General features: G+C 49.1%; 1 protein-coding gene across 2 annotated transcripts in view; it reads right to left on the bottom strand.

Annotated features, from left to right (window-relative positions):
- Positions 1-23,852, bottom strand: part of HK1 (hexokinase 1) — a 64,822-nt gene that overhangs the window by 10,795 nt on the left and 30,175 nt on the right. For both annotated transcript variants that reach the window (XM_081074818.1, XM_081074819.1), the window contains exons 3-14: positions 22,862-23,010; positions 18,099-18,218; positions 14,912-15,007; positions 14,237-14,336; positions 13,941-14,124; positions 12,379-12,534; positions 9,806-10,039; positions 7,540-7,844; positions 5,979-6,127; positions 5,546-5,665; positions 4,161-4,256; positions 2,313-2,412 (exon numbers count right to left, since the gene is read on the bottom strand). In XM_081074818.1, the coding sequence (XP_080930944.1) occupies positions 2,313-2,412; positions 4,161-4,256; positions 5,546-5,665; positions 5,979-6,127; positions 7,540-7,844; positions 9,806-10,039; positions 12,379-12,534; positions 13,941-14,124; positions 14,237-14,336; positions 14,912-15,007; positions 18,099-18,218; positions 22,862-23,010 (1,809 nt within the window). The remainder of the gene's footprint in view (positions 1-2,312; positions 2,413-4,160; positions 4,257-5,545; positions 5,666-5,978; positions 6,128-7,539; positions 7,845-9,805; positions 10,040-12,378; positions 12,535-13,940; positions 14,125-14,236; positions 14,337-14,911; positions 15,008-18,098; positions 18,219-22,861; positions 23,011-23,852) is intronic.

Here is a 23,852-nt window from a genome sequence, read left to right as displayed (position 1 = left end):
GCTAAACAGAAACTTTCCGTCGCTGTCTCCATTAGACTCTGCCCTAGCAAAACTCCTTTTGCCAGTATTTCTGTTCCAAACAGAACTCTCTCTCTCTCTGCCTATCTTTCAATAAATCTTTTCTTGCTCTCCTACTTTATAGAGTGCCGTGAAATCCTTCTCATTCTGCAAAAGACCTGAGGTTACGTCCAAACCAAGACACAGGTGGTGCTCAGGCTGCTGGCCCATGGACCACACGTTTACTAGCGAGGCCCTAGAGCACCATCAATCCATCCTAGGTGAGATGTGGATGTATATGGACTTTCAACATCATTAAGGAGACACCAGGACATCCTAGCAGCTAGACCAAAAGGGCTTTGGTCATTTTCATACCCTTTAAAGAAACTTAAGCAGAATGTGCAGATGTTTCTGGCTGTGCAACTGGATTCTTTTTGTTATTTGTTGTCTCGACTCCCTTTCTCCTAAAGTGTAAAACTGAGAAAATAAGAGCCCCAGAAATTGAAAGAGGTACAAAGAAAGCCAAAATATGTAAAACCATCCTTCTTGCCCATGGGAGTTCTGAGCAAAGAGATCAATGGATAGGGAAGGAACAATTGGCTTTGCACGCAGCTAGAGCTGTGCAGGACCCCGCCCTCTCACAGCCACCCAGTGCCAGGAACAGCTCATTGGGCTGCCCTGAACTGCCGGGGCCTGACCTCCCAGGTAGGATGGCGAGAATGTGCTATGTCATTCTCGCTTTGCACTTCACACCTAAGCCCATTATAAGAAGAGAGGGAGGAGTTGGGTGGAGAAACAAAGCTTTGCAAAAAAAAAAAGGAAGAAACAACAAAAGAGCCCCAAAGCCAGGCACCCCAAAACCTTTCACCTGGAGCTGCTCCCTATTTTTTTGAATTCCTACAGGAGCCAAAAGTGGTGTAACAGATAAAAAGGTCTTCCTGGCACCAGGAAGGCAGCCTGCTGAGGCCTGATCCCATCTCCCGGACACTCAGTAAAAGGTCCATGCAGCAGGGAGCCACTCCTCCCCATCCAGGTAGGGTCTGCAGAGGTTGGCTAAGAAATGGGGGCCTTTTCCCAGCATCCCCTGCTCAATTATACAAATGGTTTTATTCATAGTATCCCAAATCAATGTGCTTCTGGAATGACGTGCTCTCAAGGCCCAAACACCTAATAAGCTTGGACTATGAGGGAACAACCTGTACGGCCAACACATAACCCTTCTGCAAGCCCTTCAGTGCCGGGGACCTGAACAGTGGCTGCGAAAGGCAAAATGGCACTCCTGACTTCTCTCTGGCCCTTTGGCCCAGTCAGGAGGGGAGCAGGGCTCTTCTTCCTTCCCAGCTGCAGGCTTGCAATACCCGCCTGCAGCTTCTCCATACAAGGCCAATACAGTTGCCCTGTAGGCCAGCTGGTTCCAGGTACTCCCACCCCATCCACCCAAACCCTGGGAGCCATTTGGGTCTTCATTCCTGGTGTGGACGGTAAAGGGGCCCCATATTCAACCTGACACGCTCAGGAGACTGAAAATAACCACAGAGGATGGCGTGCACATAAAAATTCCTAACTAAGGTGGGCCTTGGAGGCAAGTCACATCTTTAGCCCGAAGCTTCCTTGATAAGGTCGATCTCTACCTTCAGTGAGCCTGCCTAGTATCTTTCTGCACCTCAGATAACATCCCTGGAATGTCAGTAATCCCTTTTTCCGGACCAGAACAGGAAACTACAGAATCCCACATTCTTATTCTTGCCTCCTGATTACATCTCTATGCGCTGTAAAAAGTGAACTATTAACTATCCTGTACCCACCTATGTAGAAGAAGTACCTGTCTCCAATTTACTTTTATTCAACCCCAGAGATTCCTCCCCCACCCCCACTTTGCTTTCTCCCACCCCCCTAATCTACCACCAACGGATTTCATGTAACCTTTCTCCTTTGATTTTACATATATAATAAGCCGCAAACCGCCATTTAGCGAAGCATTTTCTCAACCCACTGAGATTTTGCTTCCTGGCAACTGTCCGTTTGGCTCAAATACACTCTTATGAGAGTTCACTTAGGCTGGATGGTTTTTCGTGGACACTGGAAAGCTCCACTCTTGACAGTCTGGTCACAGCCAACGTGGTGGGTGTTGGGTAGGGGAGAGCCCGGGAGGGCTCTGTAGCCTTAGTCCAGTATGCAACTCTGGAGGGAGGTGGTAAGGGGACAGTACTGACAGATACAGTGTCACACACAGAGGGCTGAGGCTTGAAGGCTCCACAGACCAGGAAAACCCAGCCTTCCTTGCCCCGAGGGGAGACACCGTCCAGGACACCCACCTACGATGAGTCCGACTTCACAGCTGGGCTCCTCATAGGCACAGGTCATCATGGTGCCCACCGTGTCATTGACGACAGCCACCACGTCCAGGTCAAACTCCTTTGGAAAGAAAGGGACACCGCTGTAGCTTCAGGGCAGGGACAGCGCTGCCTGGCTTGAACTCTGCAGGTTCGCCTGGCTGTACTACAGGTAGAAAGCCACTGGGCATCATCTGAAATCGTTTTTTTTACCCCCTATCTCCCCCCCTCCCCCAGTTCAAGCCGTGGTTTCTCAGTCTAGTTGTGTAGGACACAGCTCCCCGGCCCAGGCTGGTATCGTGAGACTTGCACCCCGCCTCGCCCTGCCCCCAGCTGAGGCTGTCGGTCACCAGTCATCGGTTGGCCGCTCACAGCAGTGAAATCGTTTTCCTACCAGCGTATAAAAGGCAATTAAATGCTCCCTCACTCACTAAACATCTATTAATGATGTATGTGAAGGTTGAGATCTAAAGAAAAGAAGTATTCCATTTCACAGATGGTAATGAATATTAGACGCAGCCTGGAGAAAAGACAAGGGACACTGGCAATAGCTCTTTCTCTTGTGCGTTTGAGGTGTTACAGCCTTTCAGAGGGCCAAATGAAAATACCAACGCCGGTTCTCAGAATCTGTCCTTCAGAAATAGCCTCGCAGGTACAGACATACGTGTACAAGGGTATTTACTGCATGACTTGCATGAGCCAGAAACAACCCACATGCAGATCCAAAGGGGCTGTGTGAAGCACAGGTCGAGCAATCATGGGAATCCTATACACCTGAGAAAAAGAATGGGGGTGGTCTGTAGGTAGTGACATGAAAAGATGCCTTTTTCAAAGTAAATGGGAAAGAAAAGCAAGGTGTCCTACAGTATACACGGTATGATTCCCATTAAAAAAATATGTGTGTATGTCTGTTGGTATGTTCATGGGAAGTTGGAAGAACGCTAGCGTTAAAGAGTTCTGAAAATAAATTTTAAAAATAATAAAAAAATAAAATAAAATAAAGAGTTCTGAATGGGCCAGAACAGATCATCAGGTTTCTTTTCAATGAAGTATTAGCTGCCGTCTGGCATATTCTTCCAGGTGTTTTCAACCCCTGTTTTAAACGCATTCATTTCAGCCTTCCAGATTGCCTCTGCATTTGTCTGCTCTTTTGAATTGGAGATGTTTGAAATGATTTTTTTTTTAACTTCTTCCTGATTCCCTAATAGTGCGTGAGTTAAATGAAATCTCTGGAATTGTGCATTTTATATTTGGTCAGTGCTCTCCAGCCAAACACAAATGGAAAGACACCTGCAGTGGAACAAAGCCGGGCTACTGACGGGTTGCGACCGGGGAGAACATATCCCGTGGGGCGTCTCAGAAAGTGTGCGAGAGCCCTGGTTAGAGGAGTTGAGCCTGAGCTGATGGTTTCAGGCCGGGTTCAGAGAAATGGGGCTTTGCTTATGGGTTGGGTCTGCTGGGAAGCGGGGCAACGCTGTGTGCTGAGCTCGGCTATGATTACGAAGCACGCTCAGTCTTGTCCAGTTTCCTCACCGTCACGGAGCAGCTGCAGTGTTTGTGACACTGTTTGTGTCCAACAGGAGAACACCAAGGCCTGACTGAGGGAGGGTTTGCTTTTCTCTTTTTCAATCTGTTGGGAAGAGTCATGATTTTACCTTTTTAAACAAACTATTGTTTAACAAAATCGTTCACCTGTTTTCTTGCTGACCGTTGGGGAAACATTTTATCCAGGGCACAGGCTTCTGTCGTGTTTGGATTGTTTATGACCAACGCGTCTGAGTTTTATACCCCAAAGCCCAGCAGAGACTTTTGAAAACATCCTTTCTTTACCTCTCTCCTTTTGATCGCATCCCTTAGTAAGGTGGCTACGTCGTGCCCCACGCAATCCGTGGCCTTAAATCCTTTTGTCCAGGTGATCAAGATTCCCTGAAACAGGAAAGGTGCCAGGAAGTCCTGTGTCATTAACCATGTTGAGAAGAACACAACATTCCCTCCTTCCTGAGTAAAACTCTGCCGAGAATTTACAGCGAGACTATCCTGGAATAACTGAGGCACAAACCAATAAAACAAATAGTCCTCTACAGGCCTGCCCCCTCCTCACTGTCCTCACAGCACTGTGGTTTATAATCCCCACATCATGGGTGGAGAAACTGAGGCATACAAGGTTAAAGGTGCTGCCCCTGCTGTAACCAATGAGTTCCCCTGAAGAATAATCTGCCTATTACATTAGTGGAGAAAAGCCAATTTTTAATAACACTGTTACTACCTAAAGTAAACTTTAGATTTGACTGGAGGACAGCTTTACACACAAGCTGGATGTGTACTCACTATGATGACAGTATTAAGTGAAGTGCAAACAAGTTTATATGGATCCCACTGGTCAGATCTAAAAGGCCTTAAAAGGAAAAAAGCCCCCAGTCAGCACTGTGACTGGCTTGCAGAGGCAGGTGGCCCTACCTAGATTCCCTAGTTCTGCCAGTCATATGCCTCAAACGCTGGCCTCAGGTCCTGTGTGATGTCACCTGTGGGGCCTCCTCCCTGTGGCATACAGAGGCACCTGTGGCTCTTCCAGCAGGACAGGCTTGGTCTTGCCTCCATGACTCTGCAGAATAGGTTCCCTCTGCAAAGAATATGCCCTGACCCCCACCGACAGCCCTCAGTGCTGTGCTGGCGCTGCTGGTGTGGGGCTGGGAGTCCTCCAGACTGGGGGCTCCCTGAGGACAGGAAGTGGAACCTTTAGCTCTGAACCCAGCTCTTAGTACTCAGCAGATGCTCAAGCCCTGACCTTGGACCGTTTCATCCCATTTATTGAACAAACATTTATTATGTATGTCCTCTGATAGAACTCTGTACTAAAGCATGTAGGAAACACAGGTCTTTGCTCAAGGCGCATGCGACACAATGAGACTAGTAACTGTAAAAAGGGCTATCATAGGGCAACGTTAGAAAGAATAGGGAACACAGAGAAGGGTGGATTCTTTTTGTCTAGAGGACAGGAAGGCTTCCCAGAAGAGGTAAATGCTTTATATGATAAGAGTCTTAAGCTGTACTGGAGGGTGTGGCATGAAGCCTGGGTCAACCCACGGTGACATCTGAGCCGTCCCTGATGCCAAGGGCTGACAGTGAGGCTGGAGGAGGCCTCCAGAGCCAGCCCATGCCGGCCACGGGACAGTCGGCACTGCCCAGGGTCTGACTCCTGGAGGAAAGAGACTCACCGCATCCAAACTCGTCTGCTGGCAGGGGAATGAGAACGTGAAGCCCAGAGGCATTCTGGGGCCTTTGATCCCCATGTAGTCCAGGAAATCAGAGATGCAGGAGACGATGTGGTCAAATAGCTTTAGGAAAACAGAAGGGATTCCCCGTGAGTGCTCTGGTTTCACATGTTCAGTGCACACGTACAAATACACACGTGCACACCCACACAGACACACACCCTGACACATGCAGATCGAGTGCCCCTCTCCAGGATCTTCGCAGCCCCAAGCATCATACGCTCAGCATGGCTAAAAGTACCTGACGCTTTCAGGCCATAAGGACACAACTGCTCGGCTGCGGACATCACATGGCAGGTTTTGGGGAAGACCAATGCCACTGGCTGTGTGTGTGACACGTACATGCTCCAGTGGTGGAAAAGCAAAGCCATCTCACCTCTTCCCCAGTGCCCTGCATGATTTCAACAGGAATGGCATAGATCTTATTGTGCATTTCCACCGTTCTCTTTTTCCCACTACGGATTTTCACCAGCAGGACACGGAAATTTGTTCCTCCAAGATCCAAGGCCAAGAAGTCACCATGCTCTGTTGTAGTCAAGAACATAAAGAATGTCAAAAACACCTAAATGCCTCTTGGCAGCCAGGGACCCCAAGACTCCAGACTTTCAAGGGGGAAATCCCATATTAAATAACGGGGAGAAGCTGTAAGTTTTTCCTCCAGCACATAGCTCAGGCTGAAAGGGGCAGATACTAACTCACTGACCACCACAACCCTTGAGCCACACTAGAAGGACAAAAGGCCCCAAGGATGAACCACTTGTCACAGTAAACAAACTTCACCAGGGTTACTAAAAAGCTTGGCAACAGTGACCTGATTTTAGGGAACCTCATCAAAAATTAATACTATATGTCAGTGTGTAGAGTGTTTGCAAAAATGGCCACAATTACTCCCCATGCATCTTTGCAAAGTGACTTTGCAGTTCTTCCCATCAAAAGATGGAGTCTATTTCTCCTCACCCTGAATTTGGCCCGGCCTATGAGACTTGCTTTGGCCAACAGAGTGTAACAAAAGCAAAGCTGAGCCATGCCCAGCCTCAGCTTGCAAGAGGCTTTGAAGTTCTTCTCTCTCCTTCATGGACCCTGTTGCTACCACGTGAACAAGTCCAGCGGCCTGCTGGAGGATGAGACACAGACTAGGCATTCCTGCACCCCAGCTGAGAGCTAGTCAACTGCTGGACATGTCAGGAAGGCCCCCCAGCTGACCCATGTGCCTGCACACACATGAATGAGTCCAGCAGAGGTCGGGCGAGTCTGGCCAGGTGAGCAGTAACAGATTGCTAACCCACAGACCCAAGAGCAATAATGAATGGCTGCTGCTTTAAGCCACTAAGTTTCAGGGTGGTTTATAATGCAATAATCTAAGGTAACTTAACACGCAGGACATACTCATATCGTATCACAAACATTCATTACACCCACCTGAGAAGCCCTTCCAAGTCCCCATAGTGGTCAGCTCCAGTAAGGACCAGCAAGGTCAGCATCAAGGACTGAACTTTGTTCTCCAATCTGCCTGGGGGTCAAAATCCCCAAACCCCTGACCACCTAATGCCACCCTGCTAGGACCTAGGAAGGGCGCATGGGTGTTTATCCTTCTGCTGGTTTATAGTTTGTGAGAGAACCTCTAACATCTCAGTGCTGAGGGATTTGCCCAGCTTCGTTCTTTTAAGATCACTTTCTAATTCTGTGGTTTGAGAGATGGTGCTTGCCTGAGAGGCCCGCCCAGGGGAAGGCAACTGCTCTGAGTCATACACGAGGCAAGTCAGTGGTAAACATGGAAGAGAGAGTTTGGTGAGTTGCTAGCTCTTCCCCAAATCATGCAACCCCAGTGTAAATGCGTCCACTGGAGAAGCCAGCCTCCCTGCTGCCCACTGTGACTGGGTCATTGGTATGAGAAACGGGAAAGGTGTGTTGGCCCCCAACAGAGGAGAGGCCCTCACCAGTCCCATCTGGAGTACTCCGGACGAAGGAGGGCAGCATCTTGACTACGGCCTTATCGTTTGTCTGCTTCTTCAGCCCCATGTCCATCTCAGTCCTCATCCTCCTCTTCACCTCCAGCAGCATTTCCTTGGTGAGGCGGAAGTGGGCCAGGGTCTCCTCTATTTGCCGGTGCTGCTCAGCTAGGCGGTAGGCCACGGCTGTCACCATGGCAGCCCCCTTGCCGCTGCCACTCTCCGAGAGGAGGAAACGTACATCAGAGTCAGGCACCAAGCGCCTCAGAGTCTTGTGGAAACGCCGGGAATACCTGGGGGCGGGGGAGGAGTGGGGAGCACAACAGCTGCACTGAGCCATCTCTCAGGAACCTCTGGTACCGCTTTCTTTCTTTGCTCACATTTTAATTCCATTTTCTACAATTGCTTTTCTCATTATACAAGTCATACACATCCACTGAGAAGAGTTAACAAATGCAGACAGGTGAAACGCAAAACTAAGATCGTCCACAGTCACACATAAAAAGGATTCTCATTAATATATGAGTATGGAATACAGAAATTCAGAGTCCAAAAAGGATTTTGTCCTCCACCATGACAAGGAGATAGTGGTCAATGGCCCAGGGCTTGAAAGTCAGATCAGGAGACAATGGTGAGTGAACTCCACCACTTCCACGTCAGGTGACCTTGGGCCCATTACTTAACCTTGGAGTCAATGAGGACGCCAGTATTTGCCTGACAGTGATGTGATGGAAACTAAGTGAATTCATTAAATGCTGAGATTAGTAACTGGTACTGAGGAAAGAGGGCTCAATAAATAATCACTCTTTTTTTTTTTTTTTAATTTGGCCCTTCACCCTCCCTCAAGAGTCTGGCCATTTTTTTCAGTGGCTAGAAGAGGACTTTAGGACAGGACTCAGGGAGACACAAAACTTCCTCCAAGTTTGTGGTCTGTTGTAAGTACGGAAGGCTGCCTGCCAAAGGCAACGGAGAAACCAGAGCCCATTATAACAGGGGTCAACTCCAGGGATTGGGATTAAAAATGGCTTCCATTCTCTTTGTAACTTTTTGAATTACCTAAAGTTGCTGTACCAAACATATGCTACTTCTGAAATAAGAAACATTTAACCAAAGTTATTTTTTAAGGGTGATGTTGGAGATGAGGAGTTCTGGAGATGGCTGACGGTGACGGCCGCTCAACATCATGAATGTACTGAATACTACTGAACTGTACACTCAAAAATGGTTAAGATAATAAATTGTATCTGTGTTTTACCATAATTTTAAAAAAATTTTAATGTGATATTGCAAATCTCTAAGTTTTCTTGTCAAAAAAAAAATTGCCAAGAAATCCCCGCCCCCCACCAAAAAAAAGGTTGCTACTTTCACTTCAAGAATTTTACAAATACTTTCAGTATATAAGGAAATAAAATATGGCCCTGGCAGATAATAGCATCTAACTAGCTCAAAGCCTATCCCCTCAGCAACACAGAACTATCTCAATTTAAGTCAATGTTCGTTTAACTGTCACCAGAACTGGGTGTGGAGGTACAGTATGTGTACGCACATAATACATCCAGTGGAGAAAATATCAGAGGTCCTGTACAAAAGTCATGTCACAGGCAGTTATTGTTTAAACTTAGTATATGAAGACCGAGCATTCATCTTCAGCCTTTTCACAGGGCACAAGCCGTGTTCACAGTGGCCACAGAGGCTTTCGAACCTAAGGCGCCCAATAAGCACCCAATAGCCAAGAAGGCAGCAGGACGATGATGCCCTCATCATCAATGGGGTCTATGGACAACGTATAGCTCTGTGTGGCTCTCAGGGGTAAAGTGTTGACAAGTTGCCCGTTTAAAAAGGTAATGTTGGAAGGTTTGCGGGACTCGCACAGGAGCGTCTAAATCGGGAATGTGGGCACTGCCCCTGTGACTCACACTACAGTGAGGATGAAGGTTCCTGAAGACATGCAGACCAGTGAGAGAACTAAAGATACAGACACATTCCAACCAGTGCTCCTGACAGCTAGAGAAATCTCTAACAAGATCTTGAAAATGAGGAGAGAACACAGTGAAGCATAGAACAATACCAGCGAGAAATGGCTGAGGGCGGGATACCTCCCGAGTGGGCAAATCTGACCTTTCTGCCCAGAGCTAGGTATTGTCTTGTCGGCCCAAAAAAACCACCTTTCACTGGGTGCAAAAGTCTGACCTCTGGAGAAGTTCCTTAACCCAGACGGGGACTGAGTGCCAATTAGAGCAAAGGGCAGACTCACTGTGGGTGCGTCTTGTAAAGAGACCCGTCGACACCAACCGTGGTCCGCAGCCTGGGGGTGCCCTTGTTATTTCGAAGGCGATTCAAGATGGTGCCCAGCGTTGCTGCCACCAGGTTGGCAGAGCGAAATGACACAATGGTGCACACATGCTGGACCGCAATACAGTCGTCATCAGATGGTTCCACTCCCAGGCGGGTCAGGATTTCTTTGGCATTGTGGAGGCCTTCTTTATTCCTGTGAGGTGAGAGGCCAATACTTGTGAGTTAAGGACCTCATGAGACAGTGCAGAGCACTGAGGTTCAAAGGTCCTGGAAAGGTGAACTCCATTCACCGTGTGCGTGATGGTAGCAAGACAGTCAAATGCCTGAAAAAAAACGTGAGAAGGATTTTCCTCCAGAAGAAACACCAGGTAGTACAAGAAAAAATTGTACTATGCTAGGTTATGACATGCACTTGGAAGAGAAGTAGAGGTGAGACCACATGGCCTCTGAACAGGGAGAAAGCCAGCTGCTTCCACCCCAGAGCTCAGTGTCAGGAGACCTGGGGGAATCACCTGCTCTTTGAGTCTCTGAGTTGCCCGATGCTCACACGTCCTTCCTTGATGTTTTCCAGTCAAAATTTAATTTCTGCATCCATACTTTATATATCTACTGGATTCATTCCAAGGCACTTTATAGCTTTGTTATTATTATAGATGGTGTCTTTTCAAAATACATATACATTCTCTGTTTTTTTCTTTAGTGTACCATAGTAAAGAAATGTTAACCACGGGGAAAACTAAGTGAGGGATTGTGAGACCACTCTGTACTCTCCTGGCAACTTTTCTGTAAATCTAAAAATAGTCTAAAAGGTTTATTTTAAACATATATACGTACTTAATTATTGCCAATATATAGAAATATAATTGACTTCTGTATCGTCTCTCCAGACATCTTCCTACCCGCTCCTGTTATCCCATTTACTCGTCTAGATATGTTTTGGTGTTTCATACAATTACCATCTGTAAATAAGGACAGTTTACCTCCTCTGTTTTTACTCTGATGCCTGCAATTTCTTTTTCGTTTTTCCTTATTCTATTCAACATTAGCCAGGACTCCAGGACAATGCTGAACAGAAACAGGTGATACAGTCACGCTCCTGATTTTAAAGACAATGCTTATAACACCTGCGGTGGTAGGATGTGTTTCATAAGTTTTTCCGAGATAGCCTTTATTACAATCTACATGGTGTTTTTGAGCCAATTCAAGCGGCGTTTTGTTTCTTGGTCACCACAGAGCCAACACCAGATGCAGCCAAACGGCAGGCAGGCATTTCCTGACTTTGTCAATGACTGAAGACAAGCCATGAGCCTCTTCCTGCTCCCCTCCCCAGGAGACGTGAGAAGAAAGATGGTTGGAAACTCAGTCACATGCTCCCTGCTTTATTGTAGCTCTGTACCAATCACTCCCGCAGGACAGTGATCCTAGGACAAACACCAGTACATGATGTGGCAGAAGAGCAGGTCCAGATAAACTTTCCACTTCCATCGGCTTCCTCCTCTAACCCCAAAGACAGTTGATGCGCATCTTCTCCCAGGAGCCAAAGCTATGAAGCTACTGGCTCTCTGAATTTCCAGGACCACGGCAGGGGAAGAGGGAATGACCGGTTTGTGCAGGAATACAAGGGCATTTCTAGCACCACGCCAGCCCTTACTTTAAGCAGGTAGCCCTCCATAGCTACCAGGAGTCTCCTGACCCCGGAACAGAACCTGGTGGCTCACAGAAGTTGGCCACAAGACAGGAGTCCTTTAGACGTGGAGGCGTCTGATCGTATCAGACTGCCACGGGGTCTGGCAGCCTGCAAATTACAGTTGCAGCAGAGAAGCCTGGTTTTCTTGTGTTGAGGCCAAAAGGGAGCAGTCAGGATGCCGGCTGCACTCTGTCCTTTTGTGTCTATCTGCTCTGTCTCATCTGTTAACCAATGTTTCTCAAACTTGTGCCAGGGAACACTTGTTCTGGCTATTAACCAAAGTGCACTGGGTTTTCTTTAATGTGCTAATGATACTGTAAATCTCTAAATGGAGGACAAATATGCATTATTTCCCAACCCTATTGGCCACAGAACACTTTCTTTGGGGAACACCTAATTGCGTCACTAGGGTTCCCTGGAACATACTCTGGAGCAAGTCCTGATATCCCAAGGAGGAATTCCAAGCCCAGGTCCCGGACTCAGTCAGCTCCTTGTTCACCACTAGAATCATCTCTGATCTCACCCTGTTGGGGAGGGAGGGCAGAAGTGGAGGCGGCGGAGGGAAGGATGAGAGGCTGCTTTTGTAACTAAGTCATCCACGAAGCATATGCTGCTAACTAACATTCTTTAATGAGCGGACCCAAGGTGCCTGCAGGGAGACCAGCCCAGGATGGGTCAGCTAAGAGAGGGAGATGGACCCAGAAAGCACTGACACTCTTGAGGGAGAAGCCCATCAAACCACAGCTCAAGTGGTAAGAAAGGACCTGTCGCTCTTCTGCCCCAAATCCCCACCTCCCCTCCATCCCCATCCCACTACCCTGAAAGCCTCAAGAGGTGGCACCTACTTTTCGATGGCCGAGACGTCATTAGTGTTAAACTTCCCTCTGGTGAGCAGCTCTGGGGTGATCCTCCCTTCAAACAAAAGGCCCTCCTTGGCCATCTTGACTAGGATGAGTCGCACCAGCTCCCCCAGGTACATGCCACTGACCATCTTCTCAAACCTGCAGGAGAAAAGCACCCAGGCACTTGTCAGGTCCGTCCTACGTACCCACCACGGGGGCAACTCGTGAGGAGTGGGACAGACACAGAAGGAGAGGAGGCCTCATCGCTCACAAGCTCACAGCCTCACTGCAGGCAAGAATGCACACTTGTGTGATTGTACAACAAGGCAGGGTCATCCAGACCCCACGCCTCTCCCCAGGGTGGGCAACAGGAGGAGAACACCCCAGAGGCAGTCAGGGCAGGCTGCCTGCAGTCAGGGGAAACGTTAGGATTTTAAAATGAGAAGAATATAATAATCTCCTATAAAACTCTACGCTGTACTTTTTAAAGGGCTTTCGTCCCTATCACTCTCTCAGGGAGATCTCTAAGTCCTGTGGGAAGGAGGTGGCCAAGAAGCATTCTCTCCATTGCCCAGGTCAGAAGGGTAAATGACAGGGAGTAGATGATGGGACTGAAATGCCGCCGTTCTCCATGGGACCCCTGTCACCGGTCACATCTCTGGCATCCATGTTCTCCTCCGGCCAAAAGGACCAAGAAGTATTTGCTTTGGGGAACCCACTCCTCCCCCACTGACCTCACCCTAATCTCCAGGGGAGGGCTCTGAGTAGCTTAAAGCCAATCAGTTCATCCACTGCTCTGGCCACATTCAAGAGCAGGCCAATGACAGAGGGGACCCACCCTCTCGTCTCCCCTGGGAGGGGCAGTGTGTGAGCAGTGGACTCTGTGACTGAAGCAGCCATTTTGAGCCCAGTGCTGCAGGAGAGAGGCTGCCACAACCTGGGGCCCGATGCCATATCTGAGCCAGATTCGGGCCTGAGTTCTGGTTGACCAGGGGCCAGGAGAAAGCCCTGAGCAGGACAGATCAAAGAGGCAGGTCCATATCCGGTGGCCGGCCTGTCCTCTGAGGGAGCCCAGCTGGCATAGCCAGAGCTGGCTGTGACACAGCAAAACAATCTGCTCCATTCAGAGCCAGGCCCGGGAGCCAGGAGTGCTGCTGGGACCTGAGCACCCACCCTCCCTCACCTGTCAACACAGGCACAGAGAAACACAGTTCTCATTGTTCCTGCTCCTGAAGGGCCAGGCTGGACCGGTCTCGCCACTGCTGGGTCGTGGATCTCTGGCAGGAAAGAGCCTTTCTCTGTCCTCTACCTGCTCAGATGCCACCCTAAGCACCTACGGGAACAGCCTCTGTGCAACCCCAAGCTGGAACCCCAGAGTAGGCAGGAGCCAGACTACAAATTCCACAGCTGTGTGTGGCTCCAAGGCCATGGTGGATAATGCGAGTCTCACGGGCTCTTCCCCTTGTAATCACCTGGCTTTCTGCCCCTTTCATCTCCCACCCCAAATCTTGTGTGAAGTGCCCCCTAAGTCACGTGTATGGCTAGTACGGAAAGGTGGGACTCACAGCTGTTTTCCAGGGTTGAGAGATCCCCGGTCTATCTCCCGGTCAAACTCGGTGCGGATGTCCTCCAGGGCGCCGTCGTCCCCAAACGCCCCCCACTCGGTGTTGATGCACATCCTCCCCTCGTCACCTTCCACCAGGTCAATGTGCCTCAGCTCCTCCATGTAACACGCGTTGGTGCCGGTGCCTGGGGGAGGGAGACGAGACCGGAAGCTGTGACCACACAGCCCCTCGGGAGGAGACAGTGCCTACTGGAAACACGGGCGGAAGGAAGGGGCGAGGAAAGGCGTAGAAAGTACCAATGATGAGGCCGACTTCACACTGCTGGTCGTCATAGCCACAGGTCATCATGGTCCCCACTGTGTCATTCACCACAGCCACAATGTTGGCGTCATAATCCTGGGGACAGATTACAGGGTGTCACTGTCCATTCACATGTGGGGAGCAGAGCGCATGCCTTAAAGAGAACGTGGTTTCCATAACCACCGCTGCTCCTGGGGGTGGTGCCGCTGTCATCACAGCTGGTACTCAAATGACCCGAATCAGAGTGCCGTGATTCAATTAAGGAACTGCACCATCCCCCTCATCATCTGGCTTAAGATTCTTCTCAGTCTGGATTTTACTGAGAGCCACAGCTCTCTGCAAACACTCCTCTACACCTATGTGCTAAGTGCCCTGCTTCCAAGCACAGCGGCTGCACCTGAGCACACTCCCTACACAGCCCAGCCCTCCTCTGTCAGGAGGCCACCCCTGCCCGAAGGCTTCGCTCCTATGGACGGCAGCTCAAAGAGCTCTCTTTCCAAGCGCCCTCTCCCTTCTGGACTGAGCACCCTCCCCGCTCACACACCTGCCTGGGTCGTCACGACCTCCCATGCGATGCCTCCCGCGTACGACTGCCCCCCCTTAGAAGAAAGCCTTCTCCCCACACCTCCCGGCTCCATGTGACCAAGGCACGTGGCCTAGAGGGACGTTACCCCACGCTTCTTGATGGCTTTGTTAAGCAGCTTCACCACGTCCGCTCCCTCCACTCCACTCGCTTTAAATCGCTTTGTCCAGGTAATCAGGATACCCTGCGAAAGACAGCAGATGGGCTTTGATGAAGGCTGGAGAGCCTCCAGAACCCCCAGGTCCTTGGAGAGGCTACTCAAGGACAGTGACAAAGCAGAGGCCCAGAGGGGCCAGGTGGCTTGCTCTACCTGGAACACAGCCAGACTCTGCCCAGTCTCCTGTTCACCCATGTACAGGATAGATTTCCCTGGGGGCTGCCATGGGGATCACCCTAAATCCAGCAAGTGGCTGGCCAGCATAGTAGGTGTTACACGGCGTGCAGATCTAACTGCATGCCAACTGCATAGCCAGACTTCCTTTAAAAACCACAGAAATCCCAGAATTACCCAATCACCCTTCCCTACCTTGACAACAGACCTCGGCTTCCACAGCCCCAAGGAAGGAAAATCAGAGCCAAATTGCTACGACAACTCTTGGCTATGGAGCTTCTAAGAGCCAGGGCTTGGAGATTTAAGGAAAATATCAACTACATATGATTTATGCCTCTTCCCCAGCTTTGGAACATATCCCCCACTTGTAAGCAGCAACTGCACTATTTCTACAATATGACCCATTTCTGTGTGTATATTAATGGAGAAACATCAAAAAGGATAGACACCCAATGGTGATTCACTTGGGAATGAGGAAGGGTAGGAATTTTACTTTTTGCTTTACATCTTTATATTATTTCAATTGTTTTACATATAGCTTTTATATTTTTTAAAAAAAAATCAAAGATACTAGAAAAGAAAAATAATTGTCAGATGTGACCGTTTTTCTCTGAATGGAGAAAGTCGTTATAAATGAGGCAGGGTTGGGAAGAGCTACTGCTCAGCCCCATTGGCCTCTGGGGGTAACACAGATATGGGGAGCTTGCCCACATGGTTAAAGCGCATAGGATACACTGGGAAAGGCGAGGGCTTGGGAGAATTTGTGGTTCTTTACTCAGCAGCAGTCCACAGCTAAACCAGGCATTTCAAAAGCCCCAGGACACTTTTCTTCCCTTCAACCCCCTACCCCCCAAAAAATGGACTCCAAGTACATGGTGTTGTAGAAAGAACATGGGGTTGGAAATCAGAAGACCTGGTCTTATTCCCACACCTCTGCTCATTTCCTTGTAGGCAATTCCCCTAACTCCTCTGAGGGTCACTTTGCACGTCTGTGGAATAAGGCAGCTGGGCTAGCTTTGGACAAGCTTGAAGGTTCCAGGCAGCCTTGAGGAAAGGGCACAAGCCCCCTAGGTAGGTAGTAATTAGAGCCTGTGATCCACTCACGTCCTGGTAGGTAGCCCCGCCCCGCCTGGGAAGCCCTCCTGGATGGGGGTCAAGGCCTCCAGGTGGCACCCCCACCTTTGGCTCCTTCTCTGCCCACAATGCCCCTCCACCAGGCCCATTTGCTCCACCCAGAGGGGATCTCATGCCCCGAAGGATGTTCCCTCCCCACCCCTGCAATGCTTTCGTCCCTGGAAGACTGTGCCTTCTGGAGGGCAGGCCCCGCCTGCTCGCGGTGCTATCCTGCAGCCCAGCCTGGCCCGCACAGGACGGCACGTGGTCAATAGCTGCTGACGAACCAGCAACGGTCAGCATCCTCACTTCATTCCCACCTGTCCAAGTGGGAAGGGGGTGTCCTTCACTGTCTCTGCCCAGGGAGTGTGACTATCATGTCTCAGTTCCCAAAAGCCAAGGGAATGTAGTACCAACAGGCTTTGCGAAAAGTTTGGGAAGACTCCCTGGAGGCCATCTGAACACCTTGGAAGTTTACTAATGGCAGATACCAGAGAGAGAATCTGGATTGGTCACAGCAGTCCTGAATGAAGAAAAACGGAGACGGCAACATCTCAGAGGCCTTTGGGGGTGTGTGTGTGTGTGTATGTGTGTGTGTGGTGTGTGTGTGTGGGGGGGGGGGTGTGTGTGTGGTGTGTGTGTGTGGTGTGTGGTGTGTGTGTGTGGTGTGTGGTGTGTGTGTGTGGTGTGTGTGTGTGGTGGGGGTCCGCTGGGTGGGAGGTGGCGCCTGGGGATTCTGGTCCTAGATCTGCCATTAATAAGTCCTATGACCTTGGGAGACCTCGTTTTTCCATCTGTAAAATGAAGGGCTGGGCCTGCTGAGTTCTCAAGTTCCTTCTTGCTCTGATACTATGTGATTACACAAATTGTACAGATATAAGGACTCCAGCAGCATGAAGCCATGCCCAGGAGAAAATGCTTACTCTCCCGAAAAAGAAGTACAGGGATACTGCCCAGAAGTGTGGCGGGCGCCACGTTCCCTGCAGGACAGCGGACTGGTTACCAGCATGGGCTCTGCTGCGTCCTGGCTGGGTGGCCTTGGACAGGTTCCTATTCCCTCTGAGCCTCGGTTTCCTCACCTATAAAGTGGGGATCATAAGCCCTTCACTCTTGGGGGTGTTTAAAAATTGTGTTTTAACTGTGAAGGGTGTATTAGAACAGAGCCCGGCACCTAATGGACCCTCAATAAGGTTAACCATCAGAGTTCCTATTCATAGATTGAGGAGTTTATTCCTAGATTGCCATGGTTGGGGCGGGGGGGTTCCTCTGTCTCTCCATGTAGAAAAGGAACAAGGTGGCATCTACTTATTTTGTATTCCTGCAGCGCTCTTCGGTACAATGCTGTCACATGGCATGCCCGAGTCCTTGCTGAACGGGTGAATGACCAAATGACAAACAAGAAGGTGGGTGCAACAAATCACCTGAAGGTAAAAAAGAGAACCTAGGGCCTCTCTGGGGCTAGAGCCACTGACCAGCAGGTGTTATGGAGAGGTAGGTAGTCCTGGCATCGGAGAGGTGAGGTCCTGGCACCTCAGATGGGGCCCTGACCAAATTCACTCTAACAACACGGCTTCCATGTAAACAAACACCACTCCATACAACTCTGACAAAGGGCTTTCCATCCTCTCTCCATCGTCCCTAAGCCTACTTTTTATTCCTTCACTTGCTTGAGTTTAATAAACGGTTCTCTCTACCTGATGGCTCATCTAACATTAATTTCTACAAAAAAATTTAAGACACACGGTCCATCCTGTAAGCAAAAGGGGAAAAGGGTTCATTAGCTTTTTCACTCTAGGGCTTCTCTGGAACCCAATAAACCCAAGGTCCTTACCTCATCGATTTTGGATTGTCGACAAGGGAAAGAAAATGTAAGTCCCACAGGTAATTTCTTGTCTTTGATTTTCTTTTTCTCCATGAAGTCTCCCAGGCACTCAGCAACATGATCAAAAAGCTGGAGGAAGCACGAGACAACAGTGAGAGGGAGAAAAGCATTTCAGGAAAAATGTAAATAGCATGGCACCCTGCCGCCCTGTATGAATGGTACAGGGAGTATGAATGGTAGAGAAGTCCATTATGAGAGCCTGCCCTGTGGGCCAGCACAGCTGACGAAGCATTTCAAACCTTCATACAGAATTGGCTTCTCAGTAGTCCCACTATGTTTTATTATCTGGGTACTGAGAACATTTAAAAATATTAAATTTAATATTTTAGGTATAACAGCAAACCAGCTCATCCGTCCATATGACAGTGTCATCAGCCACCCAGGGGGAGTGGCTGTCTGGCCCCTTCCCAGAAGTCATTATTCCTAGCACCATTTTCCCCCAGATGTCTCTATGTCTATGCACCTCTATCTCTGTAAATTCCAGAAGCTCCCTGCACAATTCTGTAGCCTCTGAGCCACTTGAGTGATTTACTTCAGACTTATGAATACCACAAAAGTGCACACATCCTAAGTGCAAAGTCCACTGGATTCTCACAAGAAACACCCAGCTGAGTCACCAGCACCCAGATCAAGAAACACGTTATCAGCTCCCAGACATCCCTTTCTTGTCCCCTACAGCCACTGCCACCCAACCAACCCCACTAGGACAACTGCCCGCCACCCTGACGTCTAACACTCTCGATGACTATATATAAACGGAACGGTGTCGTGCACTCTGACGCCTGTCTTCTTTCACGCGGCACGAGTGTGAGTCCTGCACATTGCTGCGTCGTTGCTGGCTGTTCATTCTCATTGCTGTATAGTGTCCCCTGCTGTGAATACACCACCATTTATTTAGTGGACTGTAATTTAAGCTTGCCTGCTGCGCAACACATTGCCTAAGATATGCCTATACGTCCACTAGAAAGAGCACGGAAGGCTGTTTCCCTAGCCTCTGCATGAATACTGTCAATGACGGGAGGCTCACCACCTCTAAGGCAATCTTTTTGGATCCAATACCTCCTCTCACCTCTAAAATGTACCCAGAGCTGAATATAATGTTTTGTATGTGTTCCAACCAGAGGAGAGCTAAGTTGAACTAAAAACTCCCCTTTTCCTTAGCGCTGTATCTCTATTAATGTAACCAAAGCATTATATACTTTTATGGCCACCATCGTGGTAACACCCCCCATCTTTTTCACATGACTGTCATTGCATTACATCTCCCTTATGTATGGAGTTGACACAACGACGGAGCTTCCCGAAGCCCAGAAGAAGGCAGTGCTGGCAAGGCCAAGCCCCAGAGTCACAGGACACAGCCCCAGCCCATGATCTTAGACAAGGCCATCTCACAGTGCGTATCCTGAAGACAGGGCCAGAAATCATTCTTCCCATGTCTGTCTTTCCACCGATGTCCCTGACCCAGCTCTAAAGTCTGACTTTCCTGCCAGGGTAAAGGAAAACCTGTCCATTGTGCAGTAGGAACCTCTGTGCCTGAGTCACTGTCACTCAGGCTATGGCTGGAGCTGGCAACCCTGACTCAGGAAACACATGACCACCTTCCCTGGAGGAGTCCAGCTAAGCTTCCTGTGTCCTATATTTCTGAGTGACATAACCCACTACTACGTCCATCAACACACACCACATCATCAGCACTCGGAAGCTCCAGGCTCCCCTGAGGCCCCCGGAAGAGCAGTCCAGGCAGAAGGAAGAAGACCAGCAGGAAGTGGCACGGAGAACACAGGCTACAGAAGTAGATTCACATGGATGGGGCGCTGTAACCAGCCCCCGGATCTGAGCCAGACACAACCACCCCAAAGTGCTCTGTTAAGAAGGAAATGCCGTGTTTTCAGAATGCCCACAATCCAGGGGCTCAAGGAGACAGGAAGCTACCCCAAGGGCAAACCTATGTCCGTGACCAACCAGGGAGGGAAGATACCCAGCCTCTCCGGACTCAAAATTTTAAGGACTGAAAAACATTAATTTTTTTCTTTCCTGACAACATACTAATTATTTTAAAAATACACACACACGGACCCAGTTCCTCTGATTGAAGATGGCAAACATTGACTAAAACAAAAACCTAAACACTTCTTATTCAAAATTCTGAAAATTAAATACGTGATATTTGTAAAAAGACTGCATTTATGCTTCTAAAGTTATTAAAGCTTAAAATTGCATTGAAACTTGAGGTGTGTGTGTGTGTGTGTGTGTGTGTGTGTGTGTGAGTGTGTGTGTATAGAGAAAGAGAGAGGGAAGGACACAGCAAATGGTTAACAATTGGCAAATCTAGATGAAGGGTTTATATGGGAGTTCTGTGTGCTTATCTTAAAACTTTTCTGTAAGTTTAATATTATGTCAAACAAAAGATTTAAAAATTTATTAAGAATTCCCACACATTATAGAAGATGAGATCACAACTCCAAGAATTCAGCACTGTTCATAGTCTGTGAGTCTGAGTTGCTTCATGGGCAAAATGGGGCCGTTGGTTTAGGAGAATACTCCTCAGGTCGATAAGACACCTCAGAAAAATGGACCACCCAATACATATTTCTAACTTCACACCAAATTTCTGGAACAGAAGTTCCTGTTTCATCCCTATTTTTCATCTGCCAGCCCTCTCCCTCATTCTTTGGACCTTCCTCCTTGTTCACGGCCCACACATTTTCTCATGACCAAAAAATTTTTAAATAAATAAAAACAATAAGGACAAAGACAAAACTCAGGCTAAGAGTGTTCCTTCCATGTTGCTAAAGCTGCAACCTCTGAAGCCAGACTGCCTGAGTTCAAATCCCAGCTCTATCACTTACGAGTTGTGGGACCTACGGGGCTGGTTACCTAACATCTAAGCCTCAATTTTTTCATCTGTGAAATGGGAATAACAACACCTACCCAAGTGGGTTGTGTAATGATTAAATGAGTTAATCCATATAAATTGCTTAGATCAGTGACTTCCATGCAACAAGCACTATATTATTTGCTATAATACATCATCATCATCATCACCATCATCATCATCATCATCATTTCTTTGCAGACTGGTTGAAAAGGGCAGAGGTAAAAAACAGACAGCAGGAAATCGTGATCCTGGGGCTGAGAACATGGGGACACATGCTAAGAGAGATGAGGTCCCAGAGGCAGCAGTAAGGAGGAAGTCGCTATGGAAGTGACCGTAGCCAGTATACACCTGTGGGAGAGGCACACCCTTATTTTACAAACCCTGCAAAGCACATAGGCATGTCTACAGCACAGGGGGACGTCCCAGTGGTGAAGGCAGCAGGCAGAGGTGGCTCAACCCAAGGACCACGAACAATAGAGTGTGACAGGTCAGCACTTGCTGCCAATGGAAAGAGCAGGATGCCAGCCCAGGCTGCTGGCCACCTGTATGGAAGAGCAATGCAGCAAACGCTGGGCAGGAGGAGGAGCCTAACCAGCGGGCAGCCTCCATGCACGCACTGGATGAACGGGCCACTTTCTGCAGCCCAGTAATGGAGGGACAAGCAGGGGAACCTCCACGCAGCGACATCCAATGAGAGACACAACCCATTTTTGTGGCTGCCTGAACAGTGGTTCAACTGTTCTAATGACAATGCCACCTTCAATGCTCACTGTGGCCCGGTTTGAAAAGCTCTGAATCAAACCCCCAGAAGCAGGTTAACGGCCAGGATTAGCCCTTTTCTTGAAAAGGCAGAGGACTTGCTCCAGGTCCCACCCAAATTTATACAGGAACAAAGCGGAGTCAAGAGGAGAAGGCTGTGGGGCCTCGTCTCAAAGTCTAGCCCAGGACGAATGGGTTTCCTGGAGAACTTAGTCATGAGCCTTGGCATGAACACACCCTCCACAAAGCAAATATTTGGTGATCTCTGAACACATATCCGGACAGTAGCCACAGCAGCCATGACTCAGGAGGCGAGCTACAAACTGGAGGAGCCAGAGCATCCACAGGAGAGGCAGAGGGGTTGGAACTTACAGGACACAGAATGACTGGACACCTGACTGGGGGCTGCCTGAACCCTGCCCTCAGGGAACTAGGGACCCACCACGCACTGCAACCAGATGGGCAGGAGAGGGGTGGACAGGCCCTTCTGAGCAGGACCAATAGCCACTCAGCCAGCAACGGCAGGCAGCCCTTCCAGAGGGGCGCCCTGAAGTGGGTGAAGCTTGGATACCGAGTGAGAGAGGAGGGGACGATAGTTTCCCAATCAAGGCCTTGCTCTCTTTGCTTTCTGTGCCAAGGACTCAGGAGGCTAATTAAATCAGTAGCCAGGAGCCTTTGATTAGCCTTGGGGCTACACACAAATTGCTGCTACCCCACAGGTGACAGCCACACCCTGCAGGCCTGTACCTTTGGTGAAGTGAGTCAGGAGGTCAGTGACTCGGAAGGAACATTTTCAGCCAAGGGCTCTGCTAAACTATGCTGAGGAATGAATCCCAGGGTCCTTGGGAAATGAATGCACTTACCCAACAGAGCTACTGGGCTTCCCTCTTCACAACCCACCCCCTGTGAAAGTCCCCGCAGCCCCCTCCCAGCCACCAGTTTACCCAGGCAGCGGGGTGTCCTCAGGCATCACACCCTTCCTCCTAGGAGTCCTTCTCCACGTGCACCTACGATGGACTCCTTCCAGGGGCTCAGGGGCTTTGGGGTCTGGTTCCTGGAGGGAGCAGGGACCCACCTGGCTTCCACTGCCGTGCATGATGTTCTCTGGGGTGGGATACATCTCAGATTCCATGTGAACATTCTGGTTTTTCTCTTGATTCACTTGGACCCGCAGAATTCGAAAGGAAGACCCACCAAGATCCAGGGCAATGAAATCTCCCTTTTCTGTTTGGGGAGACAAAAGGTATGGCATCAGATTCAAGTGTTACAAGAAGGCTCCACACTTTGCCACTTCTCGGCAGGGTCCGGCCATCGGCCTCCCCCTACCACACACACGGCACTTCCGGCCAGAAAGCAGGAGTCATGCCAACCTTATCTGACTACTGCCCTCCCGGTCTGGAATACCCACACATGCTCCCAGCCCAACACCCTGAGGCAAACACCTCAAGTGGTCCTGCTCTCTCACTCCTGACAACAAGGGAATGAAGTACTGACTTAAGCACCAAGTCCCGTCCCATCTTTCTCTACTTCCTTACCTTTTGTCGAACACAGCACTGCTTTCCATACATTAACAATGCAAACAGCTTTTCAACTCAGAGAAACCCTGCCTCTAAGATCCCATAACTTGAGTTCCTTCCATGTCCTCTCAGACACCAATTATGGCTAAGCCAGAGCTGCAATTATTCTCCAGGGGATATATTTCTTTTAATCGTGGTAAAATATACATAAAATTTACCATCGTAACCATTTTTAAGTGTACAATTCAGTGGCGCTAAGCACACTCCCACTATTCTCCAATCATCACCACTGTCTATTTCTAAAGCTTTTCATCACCCCCCACAGAAACTCTATGATCATGAAGCAATAACTCCCCATTTCTCCTCCCTCCAGTCCCTGTCTCTATGAACTTGCCTATTCCAGATATGTCCCACAAGGGGGATTATACAATGTCTGTCCTTTGGTGTCTGGCGCATTTCACTGTGTATAAAGTCTCAAAGGTTCATCCGTGTTGTAGCACGTGTCAGCATCCACCCCCTGTTGAGGCTGAATAATATTCCGTTGTATGG

This window comes from Rhinolophus hipposideros (assembly GCF_964194185.1).
Source record: "Rhinolophus hipposideros genome assembly, chromosome: 15".
NCBI lineage: Eukaryota > Metazoa > Chordata > Mammalia > Chiroptera > Rhinolophidae > Rhinolophus > Rhinolophus hipposideros.
The sequence above is the reverse complement of the archived record's forward strand: the minus strand, read 5'-3'. Positions and strand labels throughout refer to the sequence as shown.